The 17813-nt window shown below is 43.8% G+C and overlaps 1 protein-coding gene across 3 annotated transcripts; it reads left to right on the plus strand.

Moving 5' to 3' along the window:
• Positions 1 to 5637: 5637 nt before the first annotated feature.
• On the plus strand, positions 5638 to 17499 carry LOC122880711 (ubiquitin-conjugating enzyme E2 2-like). Of its 3 annotated transcripts, XM_044206099.1 has the most exons (8): positions 5638 to 6052; positions 11700 to 11763; positions 11860 to 11891; positions 13352 to 13429; positions 13864 to 13969; positions 14442 to 14535; positions 15255 to 15305; positions 16880 to 16944. In XM_044206099.1, the coding sequence occupies exons 1-7, from the start codon at positions 6029 to 6031 to the stop codon at positions 15301 to 15303; spliced, it is 447 nt and encodes a 148-aa protein (XP_044062034.1). In that variant the 5' UTR covers positions 5638 to 6028; the 3' UTR covers positions 15304 to 15305; positions 16880 to 16944. The 3 variants fall into 3 exon arrangements, with proteins under 3 accessions (XP_044062034.1, XP_044062033.1, XP_044062035.1); XM_044206100.1 differs by lacking the exon at positions 15255 to 15305 and having other exon boundaries at positions 5645 to 6052; positions 16880 to 17499; XM_044206098.1 differs by lacking the exons at positions 14442 to 14535; positions 15255 to 15305 and having other exon boundaries at positions 5639 to 6052; positions 16880 to 17499.
• Positions 17500 to 17813: the final 314 nt, after the last annotated feature.

Genomic DNA, 17813 nt, shown 5'->3' on the forward strand with positions numbered 1-17813 from the left:
GCCACGTGAACACCGCTCGTGAGCCGGTGTCTGGTTTGTCCGTTCTGGGCTCCTGTAGAAACATGGCGGCGCAACATGTCGGCCTCCGTGGAAGGGGACCCGCTCCCTCTGCAGATATAAAGGCTGATTCTCAGGTAGATTATTATTTTCAGGTGATTAAACGCTGATGAAAACACACTTTATCTAATATTTCTGCCGACAGCTGCTCCTGAACGTCACACGCTGACACTTCAGAGCTCGCTGGGAAAATAAAATCATCACGAAGGTGAAAAGACTGAAAACTGTCTTTAACGGAGGGAGAAACTACAGCTTCCACACACACACACACACACACACACACAGAGTACTACACATACACACACACTACTGCTGCTACACACACACACACACACACACACACACTACTGCTGCACACACACACACACACACACACACACACTACTGCTGCTACACACACACACACACACACACACACAGAGTACTACACATACACACACACTACTGCTGCTGCTACACACACACACACACACACACACTACTGCTGCTACACACACACACACACACACACACAGAGTACTACACGTACACACACACACACTACTGCTGCTGCTACACACACACACACACTACTGCTGCTGCTACACACACACACACACTACTGCTGCTGCACACACACACACACACACTACTGCTGCTACACACACACACACACACACTACTGCTGCTGCACACACACACACACACACACTGCTGCTGCACAACACACACACACACACACACACTGCTGCTGCTACACACACACACACACTACTGCTGCTGCTACACACACACACACACTACTGCTGCTGCTACACACACACACTACTGCTGCTGCACACACACACTACTGCTGCACACACACACACACACACACACACACACACACACACACACACACACACACACACTGCTGCTGCACACACACATACACACACTGCTGCTGCACAACACAACACACACACACACACACACACACACACACACACACTGCTGCTGCACACACACACTGCTGCTGCACACACACACTGCTGCTACACACACACACACTGCTGCTGCTACACACACACACTACTGCTACACACACACACACTGCTGCTGCACACACACACACACACACTGCTGCTACACACACACACACACACTGCACACACACACACACACACACTGCTGCTACACACACACACACACTGCACACACACACACACACACTGCTGCACACACACACACACACTACTGCTGCTGCACACACACACACACTACTGCTGCTGCTACACACACACACACTACTGCTGCTACACACACACACACACACTACTGCTGCTACACACACACACACACTACTGCTGCTGCTACACACACACACACACTACTGCTGCTGCTACACACACACACACACACACACTGCTGCTGCACACACACACACACACACACACTGCTGCTGCTACACACACACACACTACTGCTGCTGCTACACACACACACACACTGCTGCTGCACACACACACACACACACACACTACTGCTGCTGCTACACACACACACACTACTGCTGCTGCTACACACACACACACACACACACACACACACACACGGCTAACTGACTATAACTGAATAAACTGAAGTTGTGTGAAAGAAATGTCTCGGAGGCCAAACTCTCCGAATGTGTAAAACAGAAAATGTAATAATTCCTTCTGCTGGTTTTTAAAACAGAGATGTGCGTCGTCCCAAAATGTTCTCCGACTGATATTAAAGATTTTAGCTGCAGGTTTTTGGGTTTTATTTATTTATTAACTTATTTATTTTAAAAGTCCCAAAATGTTCTTCGACTAGTTACGAACACGGTTTGGTTTTAATACATTCAAAACACCGTGGAAAACACTCAGCTATTCAAACACTGTAAAACGTCGCCGTCAGGAAGTCGCACGTCGGTCACACAACAGGAGCACTGTCTGAAATGATTGATCCTACGGGTACGTTTATTAACGATCGATAGGCTGAGATATCTGCGAGCGCTGATGACCGGCTGAGGAAATATAAAGAGTAGCAGAATATCTGACTCAAGTGAAAGTTAAATTACTCGTGTAAAAATGTAATAAAAGTCAAACGTAGGTCGGTTAAAATGTACTGCGGGTAAACGTTACATTATTGAAAAAGGGGGGAGGTGTGTGATGATCACGCACCGCCAAGCCCTGACGTGCAAACCAACAACTGATGGCTTCTCTACGCACACAACTGACGATCAATTACAAATATACAACCGCCTTCGTCAGCGTCGCCTCACTGGAATTAACCACAAAACTCGGGACGGTCACGCAACGGAGAGAAGACGGCAGGACGCCGCGGCGGCAGCTTCCCGCCGATTCGACGCGCTTCTTTTATTCGGCTCTCACAGCTCATCGGGACGCGTTTTCACTCTGCAACTTGACATGTGGCAAAGTACAAAAAATAAATACTTAACAAACGAGAGTAAATGTGGTCGTTTCATTCAGACGGAAACAGAGAGGTTTCACATTTCTACCTGAAGTTGGTAAAAACAGGAAACTGGATTTCCCAGTGAAGGTGAAGAGCGACATCTAGTGGAGGAAACGGCACATTACACACTGACCGGCTTCATCCACAACACGGACGGGCGGACTTTATTGATCTCAAACTGGGGGATTTCTTGTGTTGCAGCAGCAGGTGATCCAGGCATATCGTCAGCATCGCTTCTGTAGGAGATTTATAACTAAATAATAATTATTTAGTCTATAAAACGTCCGTTCTCACAGTCCAGGGTGACGTCGTCAAACGTCCAAAACTCAAACATACTCCGTTTACTGTGATATATTGATGACAGCTGGAGGTTTGATTCATAAATGACTTAATCAGTTATCTGAAGACGAACTGTTGTTGCCAAGTGATTTCAGCAGTAAATCACATGACATCATTAACACACCGTTTTATAAAAGAACACACACCTTTAAATGTAAATCTGCTTTAGTGGATGTACATGTGGCGAGCAGAAGAAACGGAATAACAACACGGTTGAGTTTCGAGAGCTGGATCGTGGACTGCTTTAGCGGCCGTGTTCCTGTCAGGGTTTTTTGTTTTAATCAAAGATATTCTGCCAACCGAGTTCAGTGACTTACCTTGAAACAGATCAGCTCTTAAAAAGGAAACGATCACTTTTTAAAAAGAAAGACATCAAAACATTAAACCAACTTGAAGACGTACCGGAGGAAAACTACAAAAAGGTCCTCGCAGTGCAGTAAAGGTACACAAGTCAAACAGAGACGCAGATTTTAGAAATACTGGAGGTCGTGAGCCCGCAAGGCCAAACTACACGCCATCTTGGACAGCGTCTCCCACCCGCTCCATGACGTGCTGGTCAAACAAAGGAGCGCCTTCAGCGGAAGACTCATCCCCCCACAATGCACCACAGAGCGCCACAGGAAGTCATTCCTGCCTGTGGCCATCAGACTCTTTAACTCCTCCCTCTAAGTGTCAGTCTGTATGACCCGAAGTCACTAAACTGGACATTGATCATCAACATCTCTGCAATACTTGAATAACTGTGCAATATTCTGTGTTAATACTCCTGTGCAATATTTAGTTTTCCTATTTATTGATATTGATATTATATACCTCCATTACTCTCGACAGTACATGCACCTCTGCTTATTACTTATATTATTACATTGTATTATTATACTGTATTATCATCATCAACCGGTAAACCCACTTGGTACTTCACACTTATTTTATCTTATACTTATACCCACCTGGCACTTCATTTATTTTCTGACCTGTATTATAGTTTTTATAGTGTATTGTATTATATTTTTTGCTAGTGCTTCCTCCTGTGTGCGCTGACGTAAAGGCGAGCTGCTGTAACAAAGAGTTTCCCTTCGGGGATCAATAAAGTGTTTCTGAAGTCTCTGATATTTTTTGATGTATTTAATTATTATTTCATGTCATGAATTAATTTATCAGCTCAATAATACAATAGGTCAAATTTGAAGATATTCAGTCTAAAAACCTTCGCCCTCTTTTGCTTAAAAAACAAAACACTTAACGATTACTCGATTATCCAACAATCAATCAACTAATCCTTTCAGCCGTGTGCTCAGGTGTGACCGCTTACAGGACTGCCTCAGTCTGTTAGCATCAGACTCAGAGCTTTACCTGTTGACACAAATGTTTCACAACAACAGGCAGCAGATGTTTTACTGAAGTAAAAGCAGTAACACCACAGAGCAGAAATACTCTGCTGCAGGTAAAAGTCACGTATTCACATTTTTACTGAAGTAAAAGTACAGAAATGTTGGCATCAAAATATATTTTAAGCACTCATTATGCAAAATGGCCCATTTCAGAATAATATATATTACTGGATGATAGTTACAGCTGCTGGAGCTCATTTTAATGACTTTATATACAGCTGGGTAGCTCGTGATTCTATAATTTCTTAATCTATAATATTACATAATAATTTATTTGTTGGTTATATTTTGTATTATTAATCTGAACAAGCAAAGTAACTAAAATTATCAAATAAATGGAGTGGAGTAAAAAGGACAATATTTCCCTCTGAAATATAAGTATAAGGTAAGTATAAAGTATAAGTATAAAGTAGCAGAAAATGGAGATGCTCTTGTAAAGTACAAGTACTTCAAATGTGTACTTAAATGTAAATGTATATAGTTACTTTTCACCGCAGACAATAGCTTGTATGTTAGCATTTTGCTAATGATAAGCTAATGGGTTTTTTTAAGCTAGTTTAGCGAACAGTGGCTTCCTCTTTACAAACGCCAGTTCACCCGTGCTAATTTCGAAGCTTAAATGCTAACTGTAGTTTTTAAGCTAATGTTTATAACCTCCATGAAAATACGCATTAACATTATCAATTTTACTGATATCTGCTCTCACAGATCAATGCTTACCGCTATCGTTTGGCAGCGAAGTAACAGCAGCTAACGTCCGTGACCGCTACTTGGTGTTTCGATCTGATTGGCTACCTGCAGAAACTTTTTATCCTCAGGCCATTGGTCAGAGGCTGTCCAATCAGGTGCTCGCTTTTCTTCTTCGCCTGGTTATGGGACTGTTGTTTTCCCTTTCGACAAACCTAACCGGTTTACAAACTTCCTGTAATATCATGACTTTATTCTCAGAATATTGTGGCTTTTTTCTCGTGAAATCATTGACATTTTGAGAATAAAGTCAAAATATAAGAATAAAATAAAATGGTAATATTACAAATGTAAGGTTGTAATTTTTTTGCATCAAATCAAAATTATTGTTAGATAAAGTTGTTATTTTACACAAAAATATTATAGAATAAAGATAGACCTTGTTGTGGATTATCTTGAGTAACCGGGTCCTGATTTCTGGAAAAAGATTTTGCTGTTGATGTTTTTAAAAATATAGTTTTTTGGCGCCATATAGTCCCATTATGTTAAAAAAAAATGCAGACATCTCTACGGCCGATATCTCCAAAACTCTGCAGCTCGCACCAAAACTATCCAGGTGGTTAAGCAGCGCTACAGGTGAGAGGAGAAATGTGAATTTTTAGATTTTGGGGGTGAACTGTCCCTTTAAGAGGCCGTTCCTGCCACCATGTTGTTGGGTGGCGTGTTGCGGTGACTGGAAACAGAGTCGGAGTGAGACCTCCTGCTCCCGGTCCTCTGACGGTGAAACGGAAGACATTTTGAGCTGCCTCGGTCGCTCCGGTTCGTTATTTGAGTGTCGGCCTGAAGTCAGGGCTGACGTGCTGGAGAGACAGTCTCCAGACTGAGCTGCAGACGGTGAAAAAACGATTTAAGGAAACAGTTAGTTTGAAGTTTAACCGGCGTTTGTGCAGCACAGCTAGCTAGTTAGCGCCCTCAAGCCAGCCACAAAAGCTAGCGAAGTCCTAGATGCTAGTTAGTTAGCGTCACCTAGCTGGCCTGCCCTCCTCCTCCTCCTCCACCTCCTCCTCCTCCTCGACAGCCGGTCCCTTCACGCAGACACAATGGCTTTAAAACGAATTTCCAAGGTAACGAACTACCTTTTTACCTCATTTAATTATAACCAAAGCCGTGACGTGTGAATGTTTCAACGGACGTTTGTGTGCCTTTTAGCTTGTTAGCTAGCAGCGTTAGCTCGCTCTCCACACTGGACCGGCACAACATTTGACACAAACCGCTAAATTATCGCTCTGGTTTGGTTTCGCGACGTCAGCTCTGAAGGTGAAATGTGAAGTTATTTTGTGAGTGTTGTGTTTACATGAATCAGCTGTACTCGAGGAAGGTATTTGACAGAACCCCCCCCCCCACCCCCGATGCGAGGCTTTTACATAAAACAATGGTTCAGTTAACTGACCTGCTGTTAGCTTTAGCTTCAGACTCAGAAAGGCCCGGAAAATTAAATGTTGTGTAGTTTATTTCCACTTCTGCACATTAAAATGACCTACTTTTATTTTACTGACGCAGGCTTTTGTTTTGTCCACTGTCAGCTTTCACTTTCAGGCGTTTTCACCCTGAAGTTTCCAGCGGAGACACACTTTTTATTTGAATTACTTAGTACAAAATGTGTTTTTATTTATTTATTTATTTATTATGGACTGGTTTCACTGACACGTGAATTGGGGACCGGTGTCACAACAATGCTGTTAGACAGCTACATTGCAAATGTGAAAACCTCAGGAAATGTTTATTATAAGAAGTATTAAGCGAGGTTTTTATCTGAAGTTGTCCTCGCACAATCAGCTGTACATCTCTAAAATTAGAGGCTTAAACTCCCAAAAGATGTTTTTATATCTGGCAGAATCTGATCTAAGAATAGACAAGACTAACCCAAGGACTGGGTGCCAGCCTCTGGTGACTGACAGGTCATTATCATCATTATCATCATTATTATTATTATTATTATTATTATTATCATTATTATTAACTGACACATCGGTGGCAGGTTGTCATCAAACTAAACCAGTGACAAGAAAATATAACAAAGCTGAAATGACAAGTCGGTTTTAATCAATCAATCAATCAATCGCCAAACTGTTTTTAAGTAAGTTTTCAAGAAAAAATGCCAAACATTCGCTTGTTCCAGCTGCTGATTTGCTGTTTTTATATCTAATCTCTTTGGGTTTTGGACTGTTGGTCGGACAAAGCGAGACATTTTGAAGACGTTCACCTTGGACTCTGGAAAACTGTTATTGGCATTTTGACGTATGAATCAATTATTTTATAAACTGAAAAATTAAATATTGGAAATAGTAGTTGCAGCCCTTTTGAGACTGATGCTGTACTTGTGTTTCGGTGTGTCCCGAGATGCTTTGTGTTGTATTTTGCGCTCTCTAATAGAAATAAAAATATAAACATTGTAATACTCAGTGCTGCGGACAAAAGTTTTGTGGTGTTGTACCCGGCCTGACTGAAGTGTACTGAGGATTTTAAAATAATTTAACACATGAATTCAAGCAGTTAAACACAAATCGAAGCGCGTGGCGGGGGTGAAGTGGTCCAGGTGTGAACGGGAAGGTCAGACAGGTTTGTTTTGACCTTCTCTGTGTGCTGTGCAGGCTTCCCTCACGTCCACGGGGAAGTTTACTGTACATCAGCTGAAGTTCACTTCATCTGATTCAAATGGGAACTACGAACAAACAAGCACGCGAAGATTATCACGAACTAGTTTGGCGAAACGTATTCAGACATAGTTAGACAAACATAATACGAAACTTATTTACTCTGGGTCACTTTCTGTGTGGCCGGATGGTTTTAATGTCTACAAACTGACAATTCAACCAAGTTTTTATGTATTTGCACAACAGAAACTCATGTTGTTCTTCATGTTTTGAATGAAATAGTTCATACTACTTCATAATACTTAACCAGGACTTTTTACTTTCCCCAGTATTCGTAATGATTGCTAAAATTGAAGTTGGGGGGGGGGCACGACATGTCCTCTACTCCCAGAACAGGAGCACGAAGCACTGCTGTACAGTCGAAGAGGAACCAGTGGATCTGAGGATTTTCAGGGGGACGTATTTGATGGAACGCGGCTTCATTTATTATTTATTTTTTGGCGAATGAAGTGAAAAGCCAAGAAACATATATAAGTCACGTTAGCAGCAGTCCGTGCACTCTGAAAACCAGGGCAGTGTCCGCTCTCCCAGCTGCTTCTGTCACAGTCGCTGTCTGAATTCCTGGCCGTCTTCTCGCCTCCCAAACTCGGTCAAACCTGAAAGATGAGCTGTGTGCGCCGAGCCTGTATGTCACATACCAAAACACACGGCCAGCTTGGCTTCGGGGAGACCTGCAGGCTGGAAATACAAGCCCTCGTCCTACAAGCAGCCGTGTGTGTGTGTGTCGTCCCCCTCCGCTGTTATATCCTGATCTGGCCTCCCGACTCTTCTGTCCGCACGACTCGCACAGTAAAAATAGGCCTGCTGCTTACACATCAATAATGGCCCGTGTGTCTCAGTTTGTTTTTAATGCTGCATTCACATGACGGGTCGGACTTCATGTCCGAGCGGCGGCTGTTGTTTCAGGCTACGCTGCGGCCTTCAAAATTAATGTCGCTCTCTGTAGTGATGGAACTGTTTTGTTTTGGTCTGTAAAACGTCAAGAATAGTGAAAAACGTCCAGAGCGACGACTTCAGATGTCTCGTTCTGTCCGACCAACGGCCCAGAACCCAGAGAGGTCCGGTTTACTGAGATGTAGAACGTTTTCTGCTTGGAAAAGTGACTGAAACGGTTGATCAATCGACCGATTGTTGCGGCTCTAGGATATCTTATCACAGACGCGTCCGTGTTCTGAACCTCCCCGCTCGCCTCCAACCAGATTTGTGACGCGCTGAATCTTTGCCGAAAGAATCAAAGTCAAATAGTTGTCTTTCAGGGTTTGAAGTAAACGTTTGGAGTCGCAGGACAAAATGGCTGCTTCAGGTAAAACCTGTTTTTCTAGAAGTAAACAAGATCATGTGGAAATAAGTGTTGATGTGGCTCGAGCTGAATTTGATTCAGCTGCTGCCAAGTTTAGCCAGTAACCTGACGACATTAACTGCCGCAGTTAGCGGGTTGGCTATTTTCAACCTCTGACAGGTTGCATTAAGACTTCGTCATACTCACACAGAGGACAGAGAAGGTGGAAGCCTTTCAACAACAGTAAAAAAACCTCTCTGATGGTGGTTTCAGCATATTTCAAGTCCTGGAGATCTCCTTAGATTTCGCTCACATAAACCACTTCTGCAAAACCTTCTCGCGCTCATTCAGACGTCTCATTGGCTGACCTGATGTTACCGGCCGCTCACGGCAGCGGACCTGTGGTCCGGACAGCAGCGTCGTCTTCGTCTCGTCCTCCAATCTAGCTTTCACGCGTTCGGTCGCACCCGGAAACTGCGTTCACGGCACGTCAGATTTACTGTACGTGCAGCTGCTGACGGGGGAAAACGTTCCTGTCCTGCTCGCGGCCACGATCACGACACATGTGGGACGCTCCAGGATTATACAAAGTTTTCACCTGCGTGAGCTTTTAGTCCAGAGTTTCTTCCAGGAAGTTGGTTTGTGGAGGTTTTCTCTGTTCCTCGCGTTGCAACGAGCCGCTCTGATTAATCGCTGCGATCAGTCCGTCACGCTGCGCTGAATCGGACAGATCCTGATGCCGCTCGCCTCGTGATCAGCGTAGTTACACGATGCCAGTTCAGACAGTCACCTCGCTCATTAAATACCTGGCCTTTGCTGTGCGGTGTAGAGCCTCTGCTCGTTTTCCCTGAAGCTTAATGAGCTTAAATGTACATAATTATGACATAAAAACGTAATCCCGGCCGCCTCCACTGTAACGTGCTGCAGGGAAACTTGTAGGTCGTAAAGACGCTTTCACGTCCAACCTGTTTAGGCCGAAAGCAAAGCAGACCAACCGCTGATTTCTATGATGGTAGATGTGTGATTCTTAGCATGAACTCAAAAGCTAAACTGCTATTAAATCTCTCTTCTGCCGAACGATAGAGCTCAACAGTCAAAAAAAAACAAACTTTTCATCTTAAAACGATACAGAACCCGACGGAGAAGCCGGCCCTGACGTCGGCAGGCTGTAACCAGCTCGACGCGTTGACTTGATAAATAACAATTATCAAAATTATTGTTTTCGACTGATTTTTATTTGATTTTTTTATTTATTTATTTTTTTCAGCCCAAGAATGAAATTAATCAGAGAGCAAAAGAAATGAATCCGCTGCCATTTGTTTGACGTTAAATTCATAAAGTACGTTTGTGATTTGTTACCGTGAGATTGTGTCGAGCTCAGTTTCGGAGCCGGGAACAAAAACTTGATATAGCTGAAACGCAAACGCACAGTGAGTTTAAAAACGTGTATATTTCGCACAGAAACGACGCACAGCGAGTCTTAAAGCTGTCCACTTGTTTGTGTTTTGTTTCTTTTCCACGTCTGGTCAGCAGCGGAGTTTGCGAGCTCAAACTGCGACGTTGCTTTTCGTCGTTCTTAACAAAAGAAATAAAGTTTCGTTCGGCGTGTTAGCGGGAGCTTCGTGAAGTGAGACGTGGAGTCGGTACGTTCAGAAACAGATGGCGGCCGTTGCTTCGCCTTCGGTCTCGCCGACGGGTTTCGTTTCCGACAGAGGAAAGAAGGAACGTTTTCTTTCCGTCGCATGAAGTCGCGTCTCGCTCGTGCACCTGCTTGGGTTTGTGCAGATATCTCTCTGGAACGTTTTGGACTCGTAGATTTGGAAATACCTGTAGATCTGTGGGAGTTTGTGGTCGACGTGATGAGGTTTGCTGTTAGACAATAAAGCGGACAGAAAACCTCGGTCTCGGTGTGTCGACACGTGTTTGAACAGTTGCTGCGGGTTCTAATTAACCGATTAATAATGACTTAATGGGATTTTAAGAGATTAGCTAATGGACTATAATATTATGTATTTTTACGGGTTTTAAGGGTAAAAACAAAAAACGCATGGAAGTCGTCCTGTAAGATTCTTACCTTCAAATAAAAATTCAGACATGGCTTCAATGCTATTCGGTCAATTCTTCAAGCCCCTTTTAATAATCCATGCACAAAACTCTTTAAAGCCCCTTAATATATAAGCAATATTAATCCATTGATTATTGATTGATTAACCCAATAGTTGTGGTTAGCCTCGTAACGGAGCCACCCCTGAATATGCGTCTTCACTGGAAAATTAAAGATTATTTTAAGGTACGGTTTCAGAAGTGCTGTGAGTGGTCGTTTGTTCACAGGTCTGATCTCCACTGTCAGCTGACGGCAGGATGAACTGGTAACCAGCACGTTGATCAGATCAGATCAGCGGCCGCATCGACACCTGGCTGCTGCTGTTTTCAAACAGGAAACAGTCTGAAGAACAAAATGCAAAATACCAAACAGCGGCGGACGAAGCTGGCACAAATATATAAGTGATTTGGTTGGTTCGCATCAGATATGTTCAGTGGGACGGGACGGATACACCCGTCGCTGCTACAGATAGCACCGAGTGAAAAGAGACCTTCAGTCTGATTGTTCCTAAAAAAGCTTCTTTATTTTGTGATTTTTAATTTAAAAACTAAAAAAAGTTAATGAACCTTGGATTGAGAAACTGTGACTGTGTGACGCAGCGTCTCCTAATCGCAGCGTCTCTTTCTTTCTGTCTCCTTTTCTTTGCTTGCTGTCTTTCCTCTCTGGGTGTCCAGGAGCTCACCGATCTGTCCCGAGACCCCCCGGCTCAGTGCTCCGCCGGGCCTGTCGGCGAAGACAGTAAGGAGATTCTTTGCTTTCCTCACACATAAAAAACAGACACGACACGCAGTAAATACGCTTTTTATTAACCGACTTTCTTCCTTTTTCCTCCAGTGTTTCATTGGCAAGCTACTATTATGGGGCCTGTAAGTATCAGTTGTTGTCTTTTCTTGTTTTATGACTTGCAACTTTTAGATTGAAATATAATCGTACATCAGGAGAAAAGATGTCACACGTCCTATATGACGTTCTTTCACATGCAGCAACTTGTGAACTAATGTCTCCCATTAACACGTTAACGCCCAAGGCCGTTAACGGACCGGGTGGAGGAGCACATTGTTAGATTTACATCCTAAAATGACAAGAAGCCGCCTCCCAAATACGTTCAGACTCATGAGGAGGGAAGCGTCAGATTGACCGGTTTAAAGTTCGTGCACATCAGCCAGCGCCCCCTCTCCGAGTGATTCACTCTGTCCCGGTTATCGAAGGTAATCGAGTTTATCACTCCCTCCGGGAAACAAACGACGCCATGGTTCTGGATACTGATGGATTTATCGCCTTTCTCATTCTTTTCTCCGCTATCACGTTCACCGTCAATGAAATCCACCGTCAAACTACAGTATGACGATGTAAAACATAAACACATTCACATATATTGCAAAAAACTCTGTACAAAAACACAAACATGCTTCACATACCTCGCTGGCTGCATATAACCAAGAGGGAATGAAATACCCCGATCAAAATACAGAAATGAAAAACATCTTTTCTTCTTTGCAACTTCTTTACAACTTAAATCCATCCGTTTTTTTCCTGTTGCACCTTTCAAAAATGTCCGTGTGTAACGCATATGTACTTTAGTTCCTACTTAACATAAGCACTCAATGTGCATGAATGAATTTAAACAAACGTAACAAAAACATGTTAAAACGACAGAAATAATAGGTATGGAAATTATAGAACATATTAATTGAAAGAAATATGTACGGCAGTTATAACGTTAATGTTATTCCCGTCCGTGTCGTGGTCCCGGTCCTTCCAGATGTATACAGCATGTCTGTCTGAAGCCTCGCTCTGCAGCACTGCAGGGTGCAACAAAGCAAACGTACGCTTTCTTTACCTTCTGGAAGTCGGAGATTATCGCGCCTGTTGCAGTTTTGCACATCTTCAAGCGGAGGTCGACGACTTCGGCCTCAGTAGCTATGGCGTTAGCCTCCGGGGACGCCGTCCTCTTCTTCGTCCTCTAGCCAGAGACAACTTTCCCCCAACCGAGGCTGTAGTTCGGCAACGCGTGGTAACTCGGTGTGCCCCTGACTGCTGCTCTGGGACCACAGATGCTTCTCCGTGTCTCCACAAGACGTTTTTTAATTATTTTTTTTTTTAGCTGCAAAGCGCTGTGAACGACAAAAGCAGGACGAGTTCAACAGATGCTGATCGGAGCTTCTTGCTCCGGCAGCCACCTCCACCGGCCGCGTCACGTGACTCCTCTTCGTAGCTCTTTTCTAAAACGGTCATGGCAGTAAAACGTGAGCTATCGTTAGGAGGCATGATGTGTGTGAGAGAACATGAATGTGTAACCTGTGTTCTCCTGTGTTTCCTGCTGCAGCCTGACAGTCCCTATCAGGGCGGAGTATTCTTCCTGACTATTCATTTCCCCACAGATTATCCCTTCAAACCACCCAAGGTCAGTGAGCATTTCTTTAACATTTCTTTAATGTTAGTTTTAAAAATGTGAGTCGGGTTTGAGCGTAAGCATCGTGTAGCTTAAACGAAGAGCCGGAACAACAGAAAAGGATGATTTAAATAAACCTGAAAGCTTCTTTAAAATGTGAGTGAAAACAAACTAGACGTCATTTTGTCTTGTGAGCAGCATCAGTTGCAACGTAGTTTAATGTGCTTCGCTGTGGAAAAAATACAAACTGTGGCAACGTTTTTTTTGTTTTTCTTAAAAGAAAGTAAAGCAAAATGTTGTCACATGCAGCTCTGCCGTTGAAAAGTAAAATTTCTGACCCCGTTTTTGTTAAAGTTTGAGCTTGAAGAAACACTGTGTTGTGTCCTGGAGGCTGTTCTGATCTGTGGAGATGATTCGGTGTTTGTCCTGTTTCCTTCGTCCATCAGGTCGCCTTCACAACAAGAATTTATCACCCAAATATTAACAGTAACGGCAGCATCTGCTTGGATATATTGAGGTCACAGTGGTCTCCAGCATTAACTATCTCTAAAGGTAAGATGCGAACGGCTTTCTGAATTTAACTTTAATCGGAGCAAAAGCACCCGGATGGATCGCTAAGATTCATGATCACCGTTGAGGCTTTGCAAAACAAACCTAAGTGGAGGAAGTAGTAGGAAGTTTTCAGAGGCCAACTTTTCTGTCGAATACAAAAAGTGCAGTTTAACGTTAACGTCCTCTCGGGATTCACAACGATATTTAAAGCTTTGAGTTGCTGTAGACATATTAATAATGTCAGATTATAGCCACTAGATGGAGCTTTCCACACGAGTTAGTAACACAAAGAGCCGGTGGTGACTGCTTTCATTGTTGGATTGATCCGAAAGGAGGTGGACAGCCGGTAATATTCAGACGTGTTTTAGCTAATAGTCCAAAATAAAAGTGACTGTTGAACATAAACCATTTTTTATTTCTATATAATTTGATGGACATGTTTTCCGCTGTAACTCCTGTTCCCTCTCCGCAGTCCTTTTGTCCATTTGTTCTCTGTTATGTGACCCGAACCCCGACGACCCGCTAGTGCCAGAGATCGCCCGCATCTACAAAACAGACCCCAGTAGGTGAGTCCACGTCTGTGAAACCCCGACGGGGGGCCGAGGCGCCGTCCGCAAGTTCTGTTGATCTTCAAATTAAAATAAACTGAATGAAATCCGGGAATTAGAGGCAAAGGTACATCAGTAAGAACAAACTTTCACCAGCTGGTTGGTTGGTGGTTTTTAACCTTTTTTACAGACTGTACAGGGTCGGTGGCTCGTTACAAAATAACGGGAACAAACCGAGTCGACCGCAAACACGGCCCAGGCTCAAAGAAAACTTTATTGACAATAGTTTGAAGTTACAGAGAGGGAGAAGTGTTGAGGCAGTTCTGCCCGTTCACCTCCTCAAGCACCAGCCAACAGCACAAAGGAGAAGATAGATAGATAGATAGATAGATAGATAGATAGATAGATAGATAGATAGATAGATGTTTGAAATGAACAGAAAAACCTTCATCGCCCTCCTTGTCCTCATTAATCAGATGGGAGCTGGGCTGCATGTTGACTTTAATGAGGCGTCGACAGCTCTGACCGGCTCCAGGACTCTCTGAATTCACTGTAAACCAGATGAGCGGATCAGATATTTAGTGTTTTTAGAGCGTTTCTCTGGAGGCCGGAGTTCAGGTCGCAGCCGGGACCAGAAGCTTTGAATTTATCCTAAAACGGAAAGCTGCGCATTTCAACCCGAGTAGAATCTGTGCTGAGGAGGTTTTTGACCCGAGTGTCCTGCTGCTTGGTCTCAGGTATAACAGACTAGCCAGGGAGTGGACAGAGAAGTACGCCATGCTGTGAGGGTAAGAGCCGAGCTGTCGCCCGAGTCTGTTCTCGCTGTTTCTGAAAGCTTGTGTCAGGAAAGTGTTGCTGGACTTGAAGCACGTTGATGCAGAGCATGGCTCCAAACGTAAAGACAGTCCGAGCTGCTGTGTCCAGGACTGTTGGGCTTTCATGTTTTAGCACTTTGAATAAAAACTAGAAATGCTTTTACTTTCCTCCCGACCGAGACGGAGAGAGTTCAGTGTGTTAATGTTACACTTCAACTCTTGAACTCTAACTTAGTTAGCAAATGCCTGGTGTAGACATGAAGTGAAAGCAGCGGCTGTGGAGGGGAGATCATTATAAAGACTGATGTACGAGTAAGAAAATGTTGAGCAGGAATGAGCTAAAACATGAAAACAGTTTTGTTTTTTGTTTTTTTAAATCGCCAGTTTCTGCCTCATTCGAGTTAATTGCTGTTTTAATGTCGACTCTTTCTTACCTGCATGTAAAGATAAATAGATATTTTTGTGAGATAAGTGTAAACTTCTCCGGCAGTGTGTCACTTCCTGTCTGGGTTCTTGTCTCCAAAATAAATGTCTTTACATAAACCATCTGAGTCCACATAACTGGAGTCCGGCAGGAAGAGTCTCCTGGGGCCGACGGGATGTCACAGATCTGCAGCGCGAAGTGGCATCAGTCGGCTCTTCTCGTCTCTTAAGATGGCCACTGTGTCAGATTAGTCGAGTTCTTGCCGTGACTCGGCTGAGAGGCGTGATGACGACGTCGGGTCGGGATGAAGCGAGTTTACGGCGCTCGGGGGAGAAAATGAGATGAAATTACTGCTTTTTATGGCAAGTTTGCGGACGGAAGACGGCGGTTACCCTGCCCCTGCTGCGTGTTGCAGACTGTTGAACCAAACTCCGTTCTAAAAGCATGTGTTTTATGGTAGGGCCGTGTTTTTACACAGCAAAAACTTCAGTCACACCATCACCGAGACTCTTTTCTGATTCGCTTCGACCTACAGGCACAATCGGCACGCGTGCCATTTACTCAGTGACATCATTACCTCACCTGTGATGAAGCGTTTGCCACAGACGTACAGGTATCGACTGGCCGGGCCCCACACTTCACCATTTTCATGCTCCTGTGGACGGCCTGAAGCCACGGAGCTCCTCTTTCACTGTCCTTCGCTCTTTGGGGGGAAAGAAAGTGTTTTTTTTTTTTTTAAAAGTGCAAAATGCGGCGCAGCAGCTTTTAGCGCCGCTAGTTTTTTCAGGAGGCGCTGGCACTTTTACAGCTCTTGTTTTCACCCAAAAGGGGGCGTGGTCGTTCTGAAGACAGGAAAGTGTCGCGTGCCTGCTCTCGTCTATATCTGACGTGACGGCCTCCACTCAAGGTCCACTTACTGGCTCGTTGGGACGTTGAACTGTCGAAAATTATCTGCTCGAAAGCTCCAGAACAAGCACGTCCTTGGTTTTGTCAACTGTTGTTTCACAAGGTCAACAGTGAGACTGTGTGTGTGTGTGTGTGTGTGTGTGTGTGCATGGCATCGTCCCTGCACTCTGGTGACCAGCTGATAGATGCTGACTCACCTGTGTGTTTCTGTCTGCAGGTACAACAAGACAGCTCAGGACTGGACTCAGAAATACGCCATGTGACCCCCTTCTCACTGCTGGAACAAACTGTTTTTCTCATGAGGCCACGCCCCCCTCCCCCTCTCAGCGGCCAATAACAGCAATTTGTTCACGTTTCCTTTTTGTCCCCTTCCTCGACTTTAAATGCTTTTAAATCCTTGATTTGCCCTTTTTCTCTGCTTCCTAAAAAAAGAAATAAACCGAGTGAAGAAGGGCTGCGGACTCTGAGCTGTGAATGTGCCAACTGCGAAACTAAACCACAAACCAGAGTGGACTGAAGAGAACTGTTACAATAAATAAGAATATCAATAAGATAATTTAATGCATGTCAGTGATTGGTTCACGTGCTGCTGAGATTTGTCCACTTTTTAAAAAAAAAAAAAAAGAAAAAGAAACGACAGCTTTTTGGTTTTATTCTGTTGTTGTTGTTTTTTGTTCCCGAGGTTTTGTTTTTAGACGAGAGCCGTTAGTTCATCCATCATCCTCAACACTGTTCTCTTTTTGCACTGAAGACGAAACTCGAAGCTCTCAATGGCTGATTGATCAACTAATAGCTCTGTGATGTTTTTTGTTTCTCAATAAAGTTGAACAAATTGCAGTTTTCTTGTTGCGCTGTTTTTATTTTCTTGTCTTTAGTATTTGCATCGGAGCTGCAGCTGAAGTTTCATTATCTGCTGACTCAGTTTACTGTTTACTATAAAACAAAGATGGGAACTCGGCCAGACGTTTGAGGAACTTTTACGAAGCGGCAGTAGATCAGAAGAAGTGTCACCAGATGTGGAGGAAGCGCTCGGATCATTCGCTTCTTAAGAATTACCTGCAAAATGTACCTTAAAGTAAAAGTTCTCACGATGCAAAATGGCTCCTATCAGAGAGTTAAAGCCTTCAAGGTCCCGGAAGATGATTTATTAA

The sequence above is a fragment of the Siniperca chuatsi genome, linkage group LG8 (assembly GCF_020085105.1).
Source record: "Siniperca chuatsi isolate FFG_IHB_CAS linkage group LG8, ASM2008510v1, whole genome shotgun sequence".
NCBI lineage: Eukaryota > Metazoa > Chordata > Actinopteri > Centrarchiformes > Sinipercidae > Siniperca > Siniperca chuatsi.

What these genes read in the sequence shown, in the direction of transcription:
- LOC122880711 (XM_044206098.1), top strand. Translation starts at nt 6,029, where the DNA reads ATGGCTTTAAAACGAATTTCCAAG. An exon ending in AAGCTACTATTATGGGGCCT is followed by an intron (nt 11,892 to 13,351) that starts GTAAGTATCAGT and finishes TTCCTGCTGCAG; the next exon opens with CCTGACAGTCCCTATCAGGG. An exon ending in ATCCCTTCAAACCACCCAAG is followed by an intron (nt 13,430 to 13,863) that starts GTCAGTGAGCAT and finishes TTCGTCCATCAG; the next exon opens with GTCGCCTTCACAACAAGAAT.